This window comes from Macaca fascicularis, chromosome 2, assembly GCF_037993035.2.
Source record: "Macaca fascicularis isolate 582-1 chromosome 2, T2T-MFA8v1.1".
Taxonomy (NCBI): Eukaryota; Metazoa; Chordata; class Mammalia; order Primates; family Cercopithecidae; genus Macaca; species Macaca fascicularis.
In genome coordinates, this window is record NC_088376.1 from 44,795,069 (window position 1) to 44,817,061 (window position 21,993).

At 38.7% G+C, this 21,993-nt stretch overlaps 1 protein-coding gene across 50 annotated transcripts in view; it reads right to left on the reverse strand.

Annotated features, from left to right (window-relative positions):
- Positions 1–21,993, reverse strand: part of TFDP2 (transcription factor Dp-2) — a 195,937-nt gene that overhangs the window by 25,181 nt on the left and 148,763 nt on the right. For 17 of the 50 annotated variants that reach the window (XM_005545974.4, XM_005545972.5, XM_065540045.2 and 14 more), the window contains 2 exons: positions 16,999–17,120; positions 15,525–15,572 (listed from right to left, as the gene is read on the reverse strand). The exons of 8 other annotated variants lie outside the window; for them this stretch is intronic. In XM_005545974.4, the coding sequence (XP_005546031.2) occupies positions 15,525–15,572; positions 16,999–17,120 (170 nt within the window). Of the gene's footprint in view, positions 1–780; positions 826–15,524; positions 15,573–16,998; positions 17,121–18,971; positions 20,587–21,993 lie in introns of all 50 variants that reach the window. 25 more of the 50 variants (XM_074031204.1, XM_074031198.1, XM_074031201.1 and 22 more) reach the window with 6 other exon arrangements.

Here is a 21,993-nt window from a genome sequence, read left to right on the forward strand (position 1 = left end):
AAAAAAAAAAAATTAAGGATATAAAGAAAATATTTTTGTACAGCTGTACAATGTGTAATGATTAATCAGGGTAATCGGGGTATCCATCATCTCAAGCCTTTTTTGTTTCTTTGTATTAGGAACATTCCAATTCCTTTCCTCTAGTTACTTAAAATATACAATCAATTGTTGTTAACTACAGCATCCTATTGTACTACCAAATACTAGATATTATTCATTCTATCTAAGTGTATTTTTGGACCCATTAATATGTTTTTTTTTTTTTTTTTTTTTTAAAAGAGTCTCACTCTATCCCCTAGGCTGGAGTGCAGTGGTGCGACCTCAGCTCACTGAGAATCCCGGCTTCAAGCGATTCTCCTGCCTCAGCCTCCTGAGTAGCTGGCATTACAAGCGCCTATCCCCATGACTGGCTAATTTTTGTAGTTTTAGTAGAGATGGGGTTTCACCATGTTGGTCAGGCTGGTTTCAAACTCCTGACCTCAAGTGATCCATCTGCCTTGGCCTCCCAAAGTGCTGGGATTACAAGTGTGAGCCACTGCTCCCAGCCAATATTGTCTGCATTTTAAGTCAAGTATTATTACAAGATTAAAACAGTTTGAGAATATTAAAAAGTTTATGAAGTAAAAAAGTTATAGTAAGCTAAGGTCAACTTATTATTGAAGAAGAAAAAATCTTTTTAAAATAAATTAGTGTAGCGTAAGTATACAGTGATTATAAAGTCTAAAGTAGTGTGCAGTAAAGTCCTAGGCCTTCACATTCACTCACCACTCACTGACTCACCCAGAGCAACTTCCAGTCCTGCAAGCTCCATTCATGAAAAGTGCCCTATAAAGGTGTATCATTAAAAAAAATCTTTTACAAGGTATTTTTACTCTACCTTTTCTATGTTTAGGTATGTTTAAATACACAAATACTTATCACTGTATTACAATTACCTATAGTATTCAAACCAGTAACATGCCGGGCAGATTTGCAGCCCAGGGGCAATAGGCTATACCACCCTGGGTTTGGGTAGGTACAGTTGATGATGTTCACACAGCAATGAAATCGCCTAATGAAGCATTTCTCAGAACATATCCCCTCACTGAGTGATGTGGGACTGCGAATATATTTATTGATAAATAATTTACATGTTCTATGTTACGTACATAGAAACAGATACTAAATATGCAGTTTTAAAAGGAATATGAGAAAAGGGTATCTACTTTCTTTTTCCTACATTCCCAAAGAATTGTGTATGCATCCCTTGTGATAGTGTAGGATGGTATAGGTATCTTACCTCACAGACTACTTATTTGAAATAATGTGAAATCACTAAAATATACTGAAAAGTATTAAGTAGGGGAGTAGAATGGTGAGATTTTCAGTTAGGCAGACATTCTCACTGCAAAGCAGAAGATTTGGGGATCAGAATTAATAACAGCAGAAGTGAAATTTATGAGGCACAAGCAGAGATAGCAAGACCAATTGAGAGGGTACTGCAATAGTCCACGTAAGAGAATATGAATCTCCAAACTGAGGTAGTGGTAGGGCAGGAGACAAAAAGATGGATTTACAAAATTTAAAAGACAAAAGTCAATAAAATTGTCTGAAGTCGAGGGTAAGGAAGAGAGGAATAGTACAATGACCTCTAGAAAGAAGGGTCATTTACTGAGATCAAAGAGATGAATTAAATTTATGAGTTGCATTTTAAACCTCCTAATCAGCACTGTCTAATACCCCTAGGCACAACTCACATGTGGCTACTGAGTACTTGAAATGTGGGAAGGGTGAATTGAGATGTGTCGTAAGTTTAACACACTGGATTTTAAATACTTAATATAAGGAATGAATGTAAAATACCTCACTAGTGATTTTTATATTTAATTACACATTGAAATACAATATTTTGGATATACTGGATTAAATTAAAAATATTAAAATTAACTTCAAATATTTATTTTCTTTTAAAATTTCTATTGGGCAGCAATAATGTTGTGTATGGGATTATATAGCTATGTTAAAGGCAGCAATAAGATAAGGTGATTTCACGCAATCACTTGGCTAATTGGCTCTCTATAGTCATAACCTGGATAATATTTGTAGTCATACCTGGATAATATTTAAAGGAAGAAATTAAACATAGTCCTTAAGTAGGAACAACTACAATTTTAAAAACTATTATGAAATGGTGATGGCTATACTCTTAAAAAGTAGATACAAGCCTACATGTGACAGTTTTATAAAATCAGTTCAGTGCATAAATTAATAATAAACTTGAAGAAAACTTGGTTAAATATCACATTAGTAAACTATCAGATACATATTTTGAGCAGTTTACTCCATTTAACTCTGATCCACAGTACTTCATCTGAAAAATGCAGAATACCCATCTCATAAGTTGTGAGGATGAAATGCATATAACATATGGTACACTAGGTATACTACAAGTGATTTTATCCCCTTCACGAGCTGCCAGAATTTTCATAAGCAATATAAAACCAGAGGGCACCATTCAACAATGGCTGAATCAATAAATTAAGCTCATTATTTGGAAGGTTAATAGAATATCATGCCTTAACATCAACACTAAAATTCAACAAAGGAGGTTAGAAGAGTCAACACCTGCCATACACAAATGAGAGATTTGGTCCTACAACCAATCCAGTAAGCCACTTTGAAAGTTAAGCAAAAAATGTCTCTAGTTAAAGAACACTAAAAGGCAAAAGGCTATATAAAGAACTACAACAACAAGAAACCAAACAACTCAATTCAAAAATGGGCAAAGGGCCAGGTGCCGTGGCTCATGCCTGTAATCCCAGCACTTTGGGAGGCCAAGGCAAGGGGATCACTTGATGTCAGGAGTTTGAGACCAGCCTGGCCAACATGGTGAAACCCCATCTCCACACACACACACACACACACACACACACACACACACAAGCTGGGCGTGGTGGTACACATCTGTAATCCCAGCTACACGGGAGGCTGCGGCATGAGAATCACTTGAACCTGGGAGGCGGAGGTTACAGTCCATGCCACTGCACTGCAGCCTAGGAGTAAGACTCTGTCTCAAGAAGAAGAAAAAAAAAATGCCAAAAGACTTAATAGTCATTTATTCAAAGAAGATATACAAATGGCCAAAAAGTGCATGAAAAGATGCTCAACATCACTCATCATTAGAGAAATGTAAATCAAAACCATAATGAGATGCTACTTCATACCCATTAGAATGGCTATTAAAGAAACAAAAACTGAAAATGAGAAAGTGTTGGAGAGGATGTAGAGAAACTGCATCCATTATACACTGGTGGTGGAAATACAAAATGATACAGCCACTGTGGAAAACAATACGGCAATTTCTCAAAAAAGTAAACATAGAATTACCATATGATCCAGTAATTCTACTTCTGGGTATATACCCAGATGAATCTGAAAGCAGGAACTCAACAGATATTTGTACACCCATGTTCATAGCACCATTATTCACAAGAGTTAAAATGTGGAAGCAACCCAACTGCCCACCAATGGATAAAGAGATAAAATGTGGTATTTACATATAATGAAATACATTCAGCCTTAAAAAGGAATAAAATTCTAATATATGCTACACTACAGATGAACCGTGAAGACATAAGTGACATAAGCCAGACATAAGAAGATAAATATTGCCTGGGCATGGTGGCTCACATCTGTAATCTCAGCACTTTGGGAGGCTGAGGCAGGCAGATCACAAGGTCAAGAGATCAAGACCATCCTGGCCAATGTGGTGAAACCCCGCTTACTAAAAATACAAAAATTAGCTGGCGTCGTGGCGCGTGCCTGTAGTCTCAGCTACTTGGGAGGCTGAGGCAGGAGAATCACTTGAACCTGGGAGGCGGAGGTTGTAGTGAGCCAAGATCACACCACTGTACGCGCCTGGTGACAGAGCGAGACTCCATCTCAAAAAAAAAAAAAAAAAAAAAAAAGATATTGTATGATTTCACTTATATGAAATCAAATTATAGTCAAAATCATAGTCAGAAAGTAGAACAGAGGGACTGTGGGAGAGTGGGAAATGTAGTGTTGTTGCTTCATGGGGACAGAGTTTCAATACAGGATGATGAAAAAGTTCTGGAGATGGATAGTGGTGACAGTTGCCCAACAATTTATTATTTCTCCATAGTTCTTTTGCTCTTGAACTGACTTGTTTTGCTGTCTTTTATGCTTAAGTTTTGATTTCATGGCTTCATTAGCTGTATATTTCTGCAAATAAGATGCTGTAGTTTATGCATTATGTTACGTGTTTCATCATCAATTATGGCTACAAAACCAAATTCAATATGAGAGGGGGTCATGTTTCTGAGCAAAACTAATACAAACTCTATTGTATTCATTTTACTGTTCTTTTTTTTTTTTACATTGCTCCTTGTGGAGCAGGACTACCCCATAGGTAATGTGCCCAGAGTAGCCTGTTCTTCATTCTTTAAATTACTTCCATTGTCACATCTGGTTAACTACTACTGCTGCCACCTTCAGAAAAGGTATGCTTTTTCTTGAAAAAAATAGTTCAGGATGCTTATATCACCATTAGAAAATGAGGATTAAAATAAAAGTTTACTTTTCTAATTTAGCTAATAATTTTAAATAATAAACCCAGGCTTGTTTGAAAAATTAAAATAAGTGTAAAAATGTTATAAAAATAAATGTCAAAAATCCCTATTCTGGCCAAGCACAGCCTATGATCTAAGCACTTTGGGAAGCCGAGGCAGGCAGATCTCCTGAGCCCAGCAGTTCAAGACCAGCCTGGGCAACAGTGAGACCTCATCTCTACCAAAAATGTAAAAATTAGCCAGGTGTGGTGGTGTATGTATGCCAGCACTCAGGAGGCTGAGGCAGAAGGATTGCTTGTGCCTAGGTGGTTGAGGCTGTAGTGAGCGATAGTTGAGCCACTGCACTTCAGCTTGGGTGACAGAGCAAGATGCTGTCTCAAAAAAAAAAAAGGCCGGGTGCGGTGGCTCAAGCCTGTAATCCCAGCACTTTGGGAGGCCGAGACGGGCGGATCACGAGGTCAGGAGATCGAGACCATCCTGGCGAACACGGTGAAACCCCGTCTCTACTAAAAAATACAAAAAACTAGCCAGGCGAGGTGGCAGCGCCTATAGTCCTAGCTACTCGGGAGGCTGAGGCAGGAGAATGGCGCGAACCCGGGAGGCGGAGCTTGCAGTGAGCTGAGATCTGGCCACTGCACTCCAGCCTCGGCGACAGAGCGAGACTCCGTCTCAAAAAAAAAAAAAAAAAAAAAAGAAAAAAGAAAAAAAACCACCTATTTTTTCTTCATAGATTTTCTGTATGCTTCTGGGTTACATTTGATAAATTAACCTTAATAAAAATTAAAGCAAAAACCTAAATGTAGGAGCTAAACCTATCAAACACTTAGAAGAAAACATACATGTTAAGTCTTTGTGACCTTGGATTAGACAAAGATGTTTTAGATATATGACACCAAAAGCATAAGTAACACAAGAAAAAAATAAATAAATTAAACATCAAAATCAAAAACATTTGTGCCTCAAAAGTCACCATTAAGAATGTGAAAGGTCAATTCACAGATAGGAGAAAAACTCTGCAAATCATGTATTTAATAAGGGATTTCTATCTAGGATATACAAAGAATGCAAATCAAAATGCTTTGAGTTAATTTTTATTAATGAGGTACCATTTCACAAGAAGTGTTAGCAAAAACGTGGAGAAACTGGAATACTCATACATGGCTTATGGGAATGTAAAACGGTACAGCCACTTTGGAAAACAGTCTAGCCATACTCAAAAGGGATAAACAAAGAGTAACTGTATGACCCAGCAATTCCATTCCTAGGTATACACCCAAGGGAAATGAAAACTTACATCCATACAAAACCCTAACAAATGTTCACAGCAGCATCATTCGTAATAGGCAAAAAGTGAAAACAACCCAATTGTCCATCAATTAGTGCACAAATAAGTAAAATGTGGCACATTCATACAATAGAATATTATTTAGGAATAAAAAGGAATGTCTATGTCACAACACGGATAAACCTTAAAAACATGCTTACTGAAAGAAGCCAGTCATAAAGGACCACATATTGTATGTTTCCATTTATATGAAATATTCAGAATAGGCAAATCTACAGACAGAAAGTAGAGTAGTGGTTGTCTAAGAGTGGGAGGGATGAGGGGTTTGAGAGGTTATAGCTAAAGGGTGCCAGGTTTTTTTCTCAGGGGTGATGAAAATATTCTAAAAATTGATTGTTGTGATGGTTGCACAATTCTGTTAATATGCCTAGCCAATGAGTTGTACATTTTGAATGAATGAATTGTATAGTATACGAATTATATATCAACAAAGCTGTGGAAAAATAGTCACATGCTGTAATATGGTCCTCCTGTGCATCACTAGTGAACTGTTTGTACCACAGAGAGCTTACCATGTTAGTTTGACAGTGCTAACATTCTTTTCTTTCTTTCTTTCCTTTTTTTTTGAGACAGAGACTGGCTCTGTCGCCCAGGCTGGAGTGCAATGGCGCAATCTCCGCTCACTGCAACGTCTGCCTCCCAGGTTCAAGCAATTCTCCTGGCTCAGTCTCCCGAGTAACTAGAATTACAAGCACCTGCCAACACCATCATGCCAGGCTAATTTTTGTAGAGATGGGGTTTCACCATGTTGGCCAGGCTGGTCTTGAACTTCTGATCTCTGGTGATCCGCCCACCTCGGCCTCCCAAAGTACTGGGGTTACAGGTGTAAGCCACCATGCCCGGCCGACAGAGCTAAAATTCTAGCTAAATTTTAAAACTCAGAAATTTTAAATAGATAAAATTTAAATTTTAACAAAAATTTCATCAAAATTTCTATCCATCGTGCTTAAATCAACATCAAATTGCTATAAAGGTGTCTGGACTTCAATTTCTGTAACGTGGACTAGGAACAAAGAGTTCTGGACCACTAACAGTATACCAACCACATCTATGTATTTCTGCTTAGGACTACTCTCCTTTTGTTTTTCCTTTCTATATACTTAAGACTTTAGACTTAAAAAAAAATTTAAGCATATAGGTAAGTTATATTTTTACCTATAATTTCATTTAGGTAATAAAAGAAACATTATAAAGTATTTTATATAGAAAGGGATCCTGGGCTGGGCATGGTGGCTCACACCTGTAACACCAGCACTTTGGGAGGCTGAGGTAAGTAGAAGTCAGGAGTTCAAAACCAGCTTGGGCAACGTGGTGAAACCCTGACTCTACTAAAAATACAAAAGCCGGGTGCAGTGACTCACTCCTGTAAGCCCAGCACTTTGGGAGGCTGAGGTGGGCGGATCACCTGAGGTCAGGAGTTTGAGACCAGCCTGGCTAACCTGGTGAAACCCCGTCTCTACTAAAAATACAAAAAATTAGCCGGGTGTGGTGGTATACACCTGTAATCCCAGCTACTTGGGAGGCTGAGGCAGGAGAATTGCTTGAACGCGGGAGGCAGAGGTTGCAGTGAGCAGAGATTGCACCATTGCACTCCAGCTTGGGCAACCAGAGGGAAACTCCATCTCAAAAAATATATATATACATGCATATAAATATAAATATATATATAAAAAATATATATCTATACACACACACACACACACACACACAAAACTTAGCCAGGTGTGGTGGCATGTGCTTGTAATCCCAGCTACTACGGAGGCTGAGGCACAAGAATCGCTTGAGCCCAGGCGGCAGAGGTTGCAGTGAGCCAAGATGGCACCACTGCATTCCAGCTTGGGCAACACAGCAAGACTCTGTCTCAAAGAAAAAAAAGGGGGGATCCTGGGTTTGACAGGGTTGAAATCACTGCTGTAAAACTGATTATTGTGATTGAGCTTAGTCTATAAAAGATGGGTAGGAAAACACTGCAGGAGCCCACAACATAAGGAAGAAAACTTTCCTTTTCTTCTTATGTAGTCCTGTCCCATCATTTAGTGGCTTACAGTCTAGATGTTGAGACTTACCTGGCTATAGTGTTTAACTTCTCCCTGAGTTTTTAAATGTAAATTTTCATTGACATATATAACACATAAAGAAAAGTACACAAACCATCTGTGTTAAGTGTCTCTTTCTAGTTATAGTTCCACCCAAACCCAACACCTCAAGAATATCTGTTACCATGACTTCTATTATAGTTTTACCTATTTTGAACTTTAAATTAAAATCATATAGTATGTATTCTTTTGTATCTGACACTATTTAAGAGATTCATCACACTTTTCATGTGACTGTATTTCATTCATTTCATTGTATGAATACATTGCAATCCATTCATCCATTCTGCAGATGGGCATTTGGTTTGTTTCTAGTTGGAGGCTAATAGTGCTTCTATAAACTCTCTTGTACACGTTTTTGGTGAATGTGTGCACAAATTTCTGTTGAGTACATGCAAAGAACCGAATTGATGAGTTACAGGGTATGTTTATATTCAACTTCAGCAGATACTGCTAACTCCCAAAATGACTGTATCAATTTAACCTGCCATCAGCAGTGTATGAGCATTCTAGATGCTTCATATCCTTGCCAAACTTAGCACTGTCTATCCTTTTCATTGTAGCCATTCTGATGGATATAAAGTGGTATTGCATTGTGGTTTTCATTTGCATTTTTCTAATGATTAATGCTGATAAACACTTTTCAATGTTTACTGGCTTGTATTTTTTGCTAGAATAAAAAAATTCTGTTCATTTTTTTTTTTTTTTTGAGACGGAGTCTGGCTCTGTCGTCCGGGCTGGAGTGCAGTGGCCGGATCTCAGATCACTGCAAGCTCCGCCTCCCGGATTTACGCCATTCTCCTGCCTCAGCCTCCCGAGTAGCTGGGACTACAGGCGCCCGCCACCTCGCCCGGCTAGTTTTTTGTATTTTTTAGTAGAGACGGGGTTTCACCGTGTTCGCCAGGATGGTCTCGATCTCCTGACCTCGTGATCCGCCCGTCTCGGCCTCCCAAAGTGCTGGGATTACAGGCTTGAGCCACCGCGCCCGGCCAATTTTTATATGCCCTTATATCCAGCAACCTTGCTAAATTCATTTTTCTCATAATTTGTCTGTAGATTCTTTTGGGTTTTCTTGGGATACAATCACATCACCTGCAAATGGTGCCATTTTATTTCTTCATTTACAATTCTTTTGTTAAGGCTTTCCATTTTGTTTCTTGGCTTACGGCACTAGCAAGGATTTCCACTACAATACTGAATAGAAGTGGTGATTAACTAGGGATCCTCCTTGTTTCTTATGCCAAATTGAAAACTTTTTATTCACTACTAAATGTAATGTTTGCTGTCAGGTGTGTGTGTGTGTTTAGCCAGAAAGCGCGCGTGTGTGTGTTTAGCCAGAGTCTCGCTCTGTCACCCAGGCTGGAGTACAGTGGTGCGATCTCGGCTCACTGCAGCCTTTGCCTCCAGGTTCCGGCGATTCTCCTGCCTCAGTCTCCCGAGCTGGGACTACAGGCGCGTCCTGCCACATCCGGCTAATTTTTTGTATTTTTAGTAGAGATGGGGTTCCACCGTGTTGCCCAGGCTGGTGTTGAACTCCTGAGTTCAGGTGATCCACCCACCTCAGCCTCCCAAAGTGTCGGGATTACAGGCATGAGCCACTGCACCTGGCCTGTGTTGTTTTTTTTTTTTTTTTTAAGACATTCTTCTCGGCTGGGGGCGGTATTTGTATTTTTTCTAGAGATGGGGTTTTCCCATGTTGCTCAGGCTGGTCTTGAATTATTGAGAGCAAGAGAATTGCCTGTGTTGGCCTCCCAAAGTGCTGGGATGCTAGGCGTGAGCCACCGTGCCTGGCCTGCTGTTAGTTTTTGCCAATTGTCTTTAACACACTAAGTTCCCTTCTATTACTAGTTTGACACTTACCATAATGAATAAAGTTTAATCAAGTCAAGTGTTTTCTGTATCAACTGATCATAAAATTTTTCTCCTTTATTTTGTACAAAACCCTAGATTCTCAGGCTCCTGCCCACAAACGGCAAACAACCCCATATCTAAAAGCTACTGTGGAAGTCTCTCATCTTTCCGAGGTTCTTCCTGCTCTAGTTTTAGCCCCTCTAGTTCTCACTGCCTCAGTAGATTTCTGATACCTTCAAATAAGATGATCCCAGCTATTCTTTGCAGCACTAGACTGCTGCCAAGTTATTTCATTAAAACAAAAATTCTGTTTTCATGTTTTAATATCTGGAAGAACTGTTTTTAGCAATCTTTTTTTTTTTTTTGAGACGGAGTCTCACTCTGTCACCAGGCTGGAGTGCAATGGTGCAATCTCGGCTCACTGCAATCTCCGCCTCCTGGGTTCAAGCAATTCTCCTGCCTCAGCCTCCTGAGTAGTTACAGGCACACGCCACCACGCCCAGCTAAATTTTGTATTCTTAGTAGAGACAGGGTTTCACCAGGTAGGACAGGATGGTCTTGAACTCCTGACCTCAGATGATCCGCCTGCCTCAGTCTCCCAAAGTGCTGGGATTACAGGTGTGAGCCACCATGCCCAGCCGGCAATCATGTTTTAAACTTCACAGAATGTTTTTCTTCCTTGCTTCTTTTCCATAGGATCTTCTTTTTCTTTCATGGGTATTCGCTTCTTAGGAACCTTCAGACCTCTCAAAGGGTGATAATTACAACTTTATTTTATTGTTCTTTTTTATCTTACTGTTCTACATCCTCTTGGGTCATAACTTTTGTTTATTCATCTTGTTCCTTTTCTTTCATGATAGTTTTCCCAAAATGTCCTGTTCTTTCATATTCACAAATGTTGAATTCAAGTTTTCAACATATAGAGTTTACATGAGCTTCTTGTATGCAGGCTTGTTTTCCTAAGAAGGTTCTCCTCACTTGTGCAGGGCTAACTACAACTTCTGTGGATGTGAGTGGGCCATGCTGGCAACAAGCTTAACTTCAGGTTGTGTTTGCTGCTAAGCAGGCAAGCAGGCAGCCAGTCTGTTCTCTCTCTCTTCCCCACAAATACAAATGCCAGTATGAGGAAAACCTGTTCTGGGGCATACTAAAATTCTTTTTTTTTTTTTTGAGACAGAATCTTGCTCCATCGCCCAGGCTGGAGTGCAGTGGCGCAGTCTTGTCTCACTGCAACCTCCGGCCTCCTGTGTTCAAGCGATTCTCCTGCCTCAGCCTCCCAGGTAGCTGGGACTACAGGCGCCTGCCACCACGCCTGGCTAATTTTTTGTATTTTTAGTAGAGATGGGGTTTCCCTGTGTTAGCCAGGATGGGCTCGATCTCCTGACTTCGTGATCTGCCCGCCTTGGCCTCCCAAAGTGTTGGGATTACAGGCGTGAGCCACCGCGCCTGGCGGCATACTAAAATTCTTAAACCCAACTGAGGCAGGCAGTTGTTTCCCTGGGATCAGTTCTCCAAGTTTCAGCCCTGGGGGAGAAATGTGTTTGGTGCAACTGCTCTGTGTATGGAGGTGGGATAAGAGGTACAAGGGGATTTGAAGGGTTGGGATGGTTCAGCCGGCCCAGCTGCTCAAAGTCTTTATTTAATCACTCTCCTTACTTCCTCCAACAATTCATTCTTGCTTTCTACAGAAGTCAACTTTAAGCCTGGAGCCTCTCTGTGACAATGTAGGGTACAATGGCTACCATTTCTGATGCTGACTTCTTCCACGCATATTGTGCGATGTAGATTTCTCTACTTTCACTTTTCATCATAACACTAGCCTTCATTTTCCAGTTGGGAAATCTGTACCCCTATCATTTTTTACAGCACCTTTGCAGATTTACTTTAATTATTATGATTATTATTATTATTATTATTATTTTTGAGACAGAGTCTCACTCGGTTGCCGGGGCTGGAGTGCAGTGGCACGAACTCAGCTCACTGCAACCTCTGCCTCCTGGGTTCAAGCGATTCTTGCACCTCAGCCTCCTAAGTAGCTGGGATTAAAGGCATGTGCCACCATGCCTGACTAATTTTTGTATTTTCAGTAGAGATGGGGTTTCATGAGGTTGGCTAGGCTGGTCTTGAACTCCTGACCTCAAGTGATATGGCTACCTTGGCCTCCCAAAGTGCTGGGATTACAGGCGTGAACCACTGTGCCCAGGTCCCTTTAATTATTTTTTATACTAAAATTTCAATAATATCTTAGCAGTGGGCATGAGGAAGGTAGGGAGTAAACATGAGTAATCAGTCCATCTTTTTTTTTTTTTTTGCGATGGAGTCTCGCTCTATTACCCAAGCTGGAGTGCAGTGGCATGATCTCGGCTCACTGCAACTTCCGCTTCCCAGGCTCAAGTGATTCTCTTGCTTTAGCCTCTCAACTAGCTGGGATTACAGGCATGTGCCACCATGCCTGGCTAGTTTTTGTATTTTTAGTAGAGATGAGGTTTCACTGTGTTACCCAGGATGGTCTCGATCTCCTGACCTTGTAATTTGCCCACCTCGGCCTCCCAAAGTATCAAGATTACGTGCATGAGCCACCGTGCCCAGCCCAGTCCATCATCTTAAATTGGAAGCTCTCTATTTAAATCTTAAATATATAGGGTTTACACATTTTTTTAAGAGCCTGAGATCTTTCAAACACCAAGACCCTCTCTTTCCAAATAACATCAATATTTGGCCACAGGATGTAAACACTCTATTAATTCATAAACCAAACAAAGAAACCAGGAGGAAGCATTCTTTATCAAAGGAACTAAATTAAGAAACTAAAACCTAAATAAGAAAATAAAACCACAGACTGGGCACGGTGGCTCACCCCTGTAATCTCAGTACTTTGAGAGGCTGAGGTAGGTCAGGCGTTCGAGACTAGCTGGCCAATATGGTGAAACTTGTCTCTACTAAAAATATAAAAATTAGCTGGGCATGGTGGTGGGTGCTTGTAATCCCAGCTACTCAGGAGGCTGAGGCAAAAGAACTGCTTGAACCCAGGAGGCGGAGGCTGCAGTGAGCAGAGATCGCGCCACTGCACTCCATTTTGGACAACAGGGCGAGACTCTATCTCGAAAAACAAACAAACAAACAAACAAACCCCACTAATATACTGTGGTTTGAAAAGCATGTTACAGTTTATTAATTATTTCCTTTTAAGTATTCAAAAGAATTACACCCAAAGAATAAAAAAGTATTTTTCTTTCTTTCCAGGCACGTAACTAGAATCTACAAACCATCTCTTGACATTTTCCCAATAAATTTTTTATGGTTTACAAAAGTAATATACAAATTAAATTTATAGTATTGTATTTCAAGTATAAATTGCAATAAATGTATTTCATTTAAATAAGGAGTTATATAAAATATATAGTAAAAGTTTCATTTCTTGTTAAAAAAAGAGTCAACCAGAATATTTAAATCAACAAAATATTTCAGTCATGTTTATAAAATTAAACCTTGACTTAATTAGCAAAAAAGTAAAAAATAAAAAAAAGGCCAGGTGTGGTGGCTCATGCCTATAATCTCAGCACTTTGGGAGGCCAAGGCAGGTGGATCACTTGAGGTGAGGAGTTCAAGACCAGCCTGGCCAACATAGTGAAACCCCATCTCTACTAAAAATACAAAAATTAGCTGGGTGTGGTGGCACACGCCTGTAGTCCCAGTTACTTGGGAGGCAGAGGTTGCAGTGAGCCGAGATCGCGCTACTGCACTCCAGCCTGGGCAACAGAGTGACACCATGTCTTAAAAACAAAAGAGGCTGGGCACAGTGGATCACGCCTGTAATCCCAGCAATTTGGGAGGCCAAGGCAGGCAGATCACTTGAGGTCAAGAGTTTGAGACTAGCCTGGTCAACATGGTGAAAGCCTGCTTCTACAAAAATACAAAAACTTGCTGGGCATGGTGGTGCATGTCTGTAATCCCAGCTACTTGGGAGGCTGAGACAGGAGAATCGCTTGAACCCAGAAGGTAGAGGTTGCAGTGAGCTGAGATCAAGCCATTGCACTCCAGCCTGGGAGAGAGAGGAAGACTCCATCTCAAAAAAAAAAAAGAAAAAAAAGAAGCATAAAGAAAAAACTGAAACACCACTGTGCTAAATCTTACTAATTTAGAACAAGGAATAAAGAAAAACACATGTCAAATCTTTGCAGTTTGACAGAGGGGTGGTGGGGATACACTGCAGAAAAGTTACATTCAAAACTTTTTAAAGAATGATAAAAAAAAAAATGCTAGGAAAAAAAGCCACTGAACCAAATGTAGAAAGACAAAGTTGAACCAATGGCTATACTAATACATTTAATCTAACACGTTTATGTATTCTCACTTATAGATCTTTAGAATTCTCACTTACAAAGGAGAATAAAGAGAATCTTGGTTTTTGTACTGTTTGCAATGCAGAGGTGTCACCCATCATAACTGACAAATAGTTCCATTTTAAGGCCTTAAACATTGCTAAATACATCTGCAAGAACTTGTTCTGTTGCCCTTTCCAAGGATAAACACCAGTAAAGACCAGTTTGAGTTGGAAAGAGGACTTTCCATTAGAGAGTAAAGAACATTTCGTTTCTATGGTACGGCAGCTCCTCAGACGTGATTGTATCTGTTGAAAACAATTAGGACCAAGAAGCAAGCAACAAAAGCCACCAAGGAACTGAAACAGCACTAGTGTCAGGGCAAGAAAACACACATCCTTTATACATATTCCCACAGTTCTCACTCAGAGCCTAGTCACTTTCATTTTAGACTGAATTCTAACACATTTAGCCATCTAGTTTCTCAGGGCACAGCAAATCAGAGATAGCAAATTAGAAAATGTAGGAGTTTCTGACGTGGCAGGCATTTATTTTTTACTTAACAGACTACAAGTGATTCTGATGCAGTCAGAATGGAGAAGCCACTGTCCTAATATTCTAAGATAACGTGAACTTTCCTTATGCCCAACATATTGCTTAAGAACAACTGAGAGTTTGTTATGATTTATAAATGTTTTAAGAAAAACTTAGCAGGGTGCGGTGGCTCACGCCTGTAATCCTAGCACTTTGGGAGGCTGAGGCAGGTGGATCATGAGGTCAGGAGTTCGAGACCAGCTTGGCCAACATGGTGAAACCCCGTCTCTACTAAAAATACAAAAATTAGCCAGGCATGGTGGTGTGCGCCTGTAATCCCAGCTATTCAGGAGGCTGAGGCAGGAGAATCACTTGAACCTGGGAGACAGAGGTTGCAGTGAACCAAGATCGCACCACTGCACTCCAGCCTGGGTGACAAAGAAAGATTCCATCTCAAAAAAAAAAAAAAAAAGAAAAAAGAAAAACTTGTTAAAGTTTGGGCATGTTAGGGTAATGTGGAGCATTCACTTTGATAAAACTCTTCATTTCCCAGATGGAAAGAGGGGAGGTAATACTAAAGGACATACTACCAATAGTCAATCTGCTCACAGGGTAATTTCTACTGAAACCATACAGATACTATGAGTGAACTGGGACACTTGATGCAGAATGAAATAATGGCAAAAACTGAAAGAAGTTGAAGTTACACGAAGAGAAACATCGCATTAAACCAGAGTAGTCGCAACGCCAACAACCTCTCTATATAACAGAATCTTCCAAACAAAATAGTTAGACTTATACTCACCTTTCTGAAAAATCAGAGTCTATAAATTTTCTAGCCCGTTTTCTATCACTAAAAAGGAAAAAAGATAGCATAAAAACAACACATACTTAAATACAATTTAATTTCATTAATACTTTATTATAACTTGTCTAATTATACATTGAATATATTTGAAGACTAAAACTAACAAATACAAAAGATAGGTACATAAAATAAATCCTAATTGTATCATGTGAACAAGATATCACAACATAATAATCATAGGTTGAAAAGAGCTCAATGAATAGTTAGGGAGGAAAACACTGCAGACCTGCAAACAAGACAGAGAAAAATTTTCTTCACTCTGTGAAATACTGACTATACCAGACAATCCTGCCACCTCCGATATAAAGCACAAATGGGGCTGAAAATATCCAGACCCTGGTCATTTCCAAAGTGGGCCAACACTGCTGGCACAGGCTTGGCTTTCATGTTATAATCTTTCAAGGCTATATAGAAATCCAGGGTAACCTTAGATGTACACAAGAATGTTCATGAGGATTGAGTAACGCCCATAGGATTACAGGTAATTCTGTCATTTCAGCTCATTTGATAATGGAAAAGTATGCATATACAAAACTCTTCTGTCTTTAATGTATTTGTACGTGTGTGTAGGCATGTATTTATGTATATTAATATGTATACATCTTAAAGCACTTTGCCAGGATTATTAATTCACTTAATATCCTTGAAGCAAGGAGATTCTTACTGCACTAAGATTTACCATCTGCTTGCTCAAACTCACATATGACAGAATCACCAATGCAGTATTCCACCATGTAAATAACTTCTAAAGTAACAAAACATCTCAAGTAACAAAATGAGATTTTCAGCAATTTATCTTATTTATTTTTCTTTTATGGAAGTATGAGGTACTAAAATGATAAAGAGTAGAGAAAGGTGTAAGTATTTACAGGCAAAGATGAAACATATAGAAGTTTGTACTAAAAGTGACAAATTAGTAACATAGAAGAGATATTGATTCAATTGTTCAGCATTTAAAAAGAAGAGGAAATTTAATGAAAAAATGTATTTGGCCTCTTTTCCTAACCTTTTCTGGTTTTTAAGGAAATAATTCATAGGGGAAATTCTGAGTATAGCCAACACTTAATATTTAACTCCTTTTTTATGTGAGTTAAAAATATATAAAAATAGAGTTTTTATATTTCCAAAGCAGTTAAATGTTATAATAAAAGTAGTCCTATTCCAGAGTTTAAAAAGTCACGGCGTTCAGTTATGATTTATTGTACTGTTTTTTTCTGTTTAAAAATAGTTGTTCCAGAGATGATTTATATCTAAGATATAAAGTGAAATAAAATAGGTGATTTTAAAGGAAAAACATTTGTTTTTAAGAACTAAACTAAAATAAAACAAGAACGGAAGACAAGATAGTGAGAAAAAAATGTCTAAACTTCTTTTTTAAGGTTTTAAAAATAGTAACTTGCAACACTCTTACCCAGGGACCCAGCCAGTAGCTTCTGCTATGTGTGTCTGAGTAACCATTGCTGGTGCAGGGGTATATGGACTCCCAATCAGAACACTTCCTGAACTGGTTAGTCTCTGTGGTGTGCTTATAATCTGTAAAGTCAGGAACAAAGAATATGATATTCTTAATTATTAAGAAAAGCCTACAGGCAGAAAATAATGTTGATTGCTAACCTACATATGAGGAAATAAAAGGTACTTAATGTCAGTCATCTAAGAATATAAGCAATGCCTTTGATTTACTTATATCCTAGGATCTTAATGCACAAGTATCCTGAATACTGACATGAGGTCACAATTCAGGTTTCAGCAAATGAATGGCAATTTGGAAGGATTAAGTAGAGAACTGACAATGCTTCAAAAATCAGAAAAATGAAAAGCTTTCTTTGAAACTGAGGAAATGAATTGCAGTACAGCTTGATTTACTGAAACCAGGGTAAGAGCAAATCAGACTTCCACAGTCCATCATACAGTATACACAAAGATACTATCCAGCTTGGATAATTATATAGATGCAATTTTATCCTATTTAAAAAAAGTATTGGACAGGGAGCGGTGGCTCGCGCTGTAAACCCAGCACTTTGGGAGGCCAAGGTGGGAGGATCACCTGAGGTCAGGAGTTCAAGACCAGCCTGGCCAACATGGTAAAAACCCATCTCTACTAAAAATACAAAATTAGCCAGGTATGGTGGTGTGCGCCTGTAATCCCAGCTACACGAGAGGCTGAGGCAGGAGAATCGCTTGAACCCAGAAGGCGGAAGTTGCAGTGAGCGGAGATGGCACCATTGCACTCCAGCCTGGGCAAAAAAAGCAAAACTCCATCTCAAAAAAAAAAAGAGTATTTCATGTTATTAAATACTCTTTGAAGACATTTTAAAGACCATAAAACATTCTACCATGTGGATTTATTATTCTCTATTAGATATATATGGATTTTTAATTGTTCACTGTTATAAAGAATGCTGTGATAAACATTTTTGTACAAAGACCTCGCCCTTAATTTCTATTTCCTAAGGCTAGACTCCAGAAAGGGGATTAATGGAACCCCTAAAGACTTTTTTAGAAAGGTACCTTATATGTGTTACCAAATTCCTTTCCAGGTCTTAAAATTTTCACTGGTTAAAAAACAAAACATGTTCTTCCCAAAGACATTTATAATAATTAATACAAAAAACCTAGCAGCCTAGTGATAGCTTTAGAAATATTTTCATGTAAAAAAAGGGGAAGAGGCACGCTCCAGTGAATGGGGATATTAATGAAACATGATTGGACCCTATTGGATAATTATTGAAGCAACTGTTGGGTATATAGTTCTATTTTTGTAAAGTTTTGAAAGTGTTCATGATAGTAAGTTTTAAGTCCCAACTCAGAGAGAAAAATATCTACAGGGACTACATGTAATTGAATAAGTCCTCAAACAAGAGAAATAGTTCTATTCTACTGCCTTATGCAAGACAAAATGCTAATTAATTTTTATTTCCCTGACCAAATGAAACATGTTTCTGCAGCCAGGGTGAATCATTAAATTCATTGCTAACTTGCTCCATACATAACTAAAGGGAAGGATTAATAAGCATTTCAAGCTCTTCATTTGCATTTGAAGGAAAGAGTCAAACAATAACCTCTGAAGCATAAAAATAGTTCAGACCTAGTTATTAAAGTCTAGTCAACATGTATTCATTTACCAAGTATTTAAGAATCTTAGCTAGCTTCTGTTTATGTTTGACTATGTTAGTTTGGGGCTAGGAAGATGTTAGTACCTACAATTGTTTATGAAATAGTTTTAGTAAGTTCATTCTATAGTTACAAAAATAAAAACAAAAGTTAATAATACTGACAGATGTCTGGAGAGTTCTGATTATGTACAACACACCAAGGGTATTAAATAAGGCACTCAGAAGTTTGCCTCGTGCGAAAACATAAAAACAGAAAATGTGTCTGTACCTCTCAATGAATTCTGCCTTGCATTCCAAGTATGCTTGCACTTCCCACTCCACACGTCTGGTCCCACATCCCCACTTTCATTTCAGTGCAGGATCTTTAGGGGTGGAGAGTAACCTGCTAAACTATGTCCTTTGCAGGGTTTAACACAGTGGTAGGGGATGCTCATAGGAAAGGCACAATAAATATTTACTAACTGGGATAAAATACTCAACTTTTAAAATAATAAGAAAAAAAGTAACTTCATTTATTGATATGCTAAAAGGATTATATAAAATCCACTAAAAAAATACAACATAGTTTCCACCAATCACTACATCACATTCTCTATCATGCTGACCTTGGGTATGGACAGCTTATGAAGAAAAATGTGAGTTATTTGATTACCCTCTGGTCGACTCTACTCCTTGAACAGCAGTGTCTACAAAGCTATTCTAAGCATTCCAATTTACCCTTGAAATGCATTGCATTACTATTGCAGTATTATTACTAAGGAGATCTTTTTCTATATGGTATTAGCAGCCTACATGCTTGGTTTTGCTGATTTACAGGGCTTTGTAGAAAAAAAAAGCTGGGCATGGTGGCTCATGCCTGTAATCCTAGCACTTTCTGAGAGGCAAAGGCAGGCAGATCATTTGAGGTCAGGAGTTCATGATCAGCCCGGCCAACACGGCGAAATCCCTACTCTATTAAAATATAAAAATTAGCTGGGCGTGGGGGTGGGCACCTATAATCCCAGCTACTTGGAAGGCTGAGGCAGGAGAATCACTTGAACCCAGGAGGCGGAGGTTACAGTAACCAGGGATCATGCCACTGCACTCCATCCTGGGCGACAGAGTGAGACTCTATCTCAAAAAAAAAAAAAAAAAAAAAAAAAAGAAAGAAAAGAAAAAAGAAAGGAAGGAGGAAGGGAAAGAGGACATAGAGAAAAACAGGCTATCTTTATGAAAATGACTTTGAAAGTGAATTCTAGTTTACATTTTCTTTTTTTCCCTCCCTCATTGTCAGATTGTTAGCTGATATTTTTTGCTGATTGGAGAGTGATTAGCAACACTCTGCTCCTTTCTCTTAGCACAGGGCCTGGTACACAGCAATTCCTTAATAAACATTTCCTGCATGAACAAATTACAGAGATGACACACTTGAACAGGAAAGATAAGGTCTAAGAGTATGTGAGATACGGTAAGTTACTAAACTAGGATAATGAGAGTGAAACGTAAGAAATAAAACAAAAGGAAAGTCAGTGAGACTTGAACAGCCACAGAATATAAGAAAATTGGTTTACAGGGTGATGAGTCAGTCATGCTTTCTAACTCTGAACCTTAATTTTGAAATCCCAGGCCAGGCACGGTGGTTCACTCCTAAAAATCCCCGCACTTTGGGAGGCTGAGGCGGGTGGATCATTTGAGGTCAGGAGTTCGAGACCTGCCTGGCCAAAATGGTGAAACCCCATCTCTACCAAAAATACAAACAAAATCAGCTGGGTGTTGTGGCACACGCCGGTAATCCCAGCTACTCAGGAGGCTGAGGCAGAAGAATCGCTTGAACCTGGGAAGCGGAGGCTGTAGTGAGCTGAGATCGTGCCACTGCACTCCAGCCTAGGCGACAGAGCGAGACTCTGTAAAAAAAAAAAAAAATTGAAATCCCAAACTGAAGTATTAAAGTTGGAGGTAAAAATATACTTTTAATATTCACTTGATACGATAAGGAAAACAGAGTTTTAAATTCCAGAGTGCTCTTACCAAAAATCCAGACATCCTTAATTTAAATGTTATGTGGTTTCTCTGACAATAGAATTAGTTACACTGGGAAAATCAGATAGCAATTGAACATTATTCTGAACATTTTCCTGCCCTCAATCAACATATTTTATGTGCTACTGCCATCTACAGTTTAAAAAGCCAAGAGAGCATATGTATTCCAAAGGGAAAAAAATTACAAAATTATAAAGTGGTATATTAAGAGATTTCACTATTTGATGGAATTTTGGTTTTCACTGTAAGAAACATGCAGTTTTCACTCTTCTAAAATAAGACAGTCATGAGATTATCTTATACAGTTGACCCTTGAATTACATGGGCTTGAACTGGGCAGGTCCACTTATACATGGATTTCCTTTCACTTCTGCCACCCCTGAGACAGCCAGATCAACTTCTCCTCTTTCTCCTCTGCAGCCTACTCAACGTGAAGACATCGAGGATGAAGACTTTTATGATAATCCACTTCCACTTAATGAATTATAAATGTATTTTCCTAATGATTTTCTTAGTAATTTTTTTCCCTAGCTTACTTTATTGTAAGAATACAGTATACAATACATATTAACATACAAAATAACATTAATATAACATAAAATGTGTTATTCGACTATTTATGTTATAGTAAGGCTTCTAGTCAATAATAAGGTATTAACAGTTAAATTTTGGGGGAGTCAAAAGCTAACCATGGATTCATGACTGCACAGGGGCTGTGCCCTTATCCCTTGCATTATTCAAAGGTCAACTGTATAATCACAAGATCTATAACATATAACCATAAGAGAGCCTATAAGAAAAGGGCAAGTATCTTCAACTGAAATAAGTACTGCTAAACTAGTTTCCATAACCACAGAAAACAAATGAAAACTTTTCATGGGGCCTTTTGAAATTTCTACCTACCATTAAGATTTGGCTTCCAAAAGACACGTGAAGTTCAAAGGGCAAGCAGAAACAGAAGGCTAAGAAGCAAATCAGTGAGTTTTTATCCAAGAATTCTTTAACTAAACAAAAACTTTTTAAAAAATCATGGATGAGGGAGTTAGAGGAGAACCGATAATGGCTCTAACTGGGTGTCTTAGTCCATTCAGGCTACTATAACAAACCACCTTAGACTGGGTAATTAACTAATTAATTTTCTTTAAAGTCTTCCGCAAGGAGTACTAAACTGGGTAATTTACAAACCATAGAAATTTATTGCTCACTGTTCTGGAGGTTGCTGAGAGGTCCAAAATTAAAGTACTGACAGATTCAGTGCCTGGTGAGGGTTT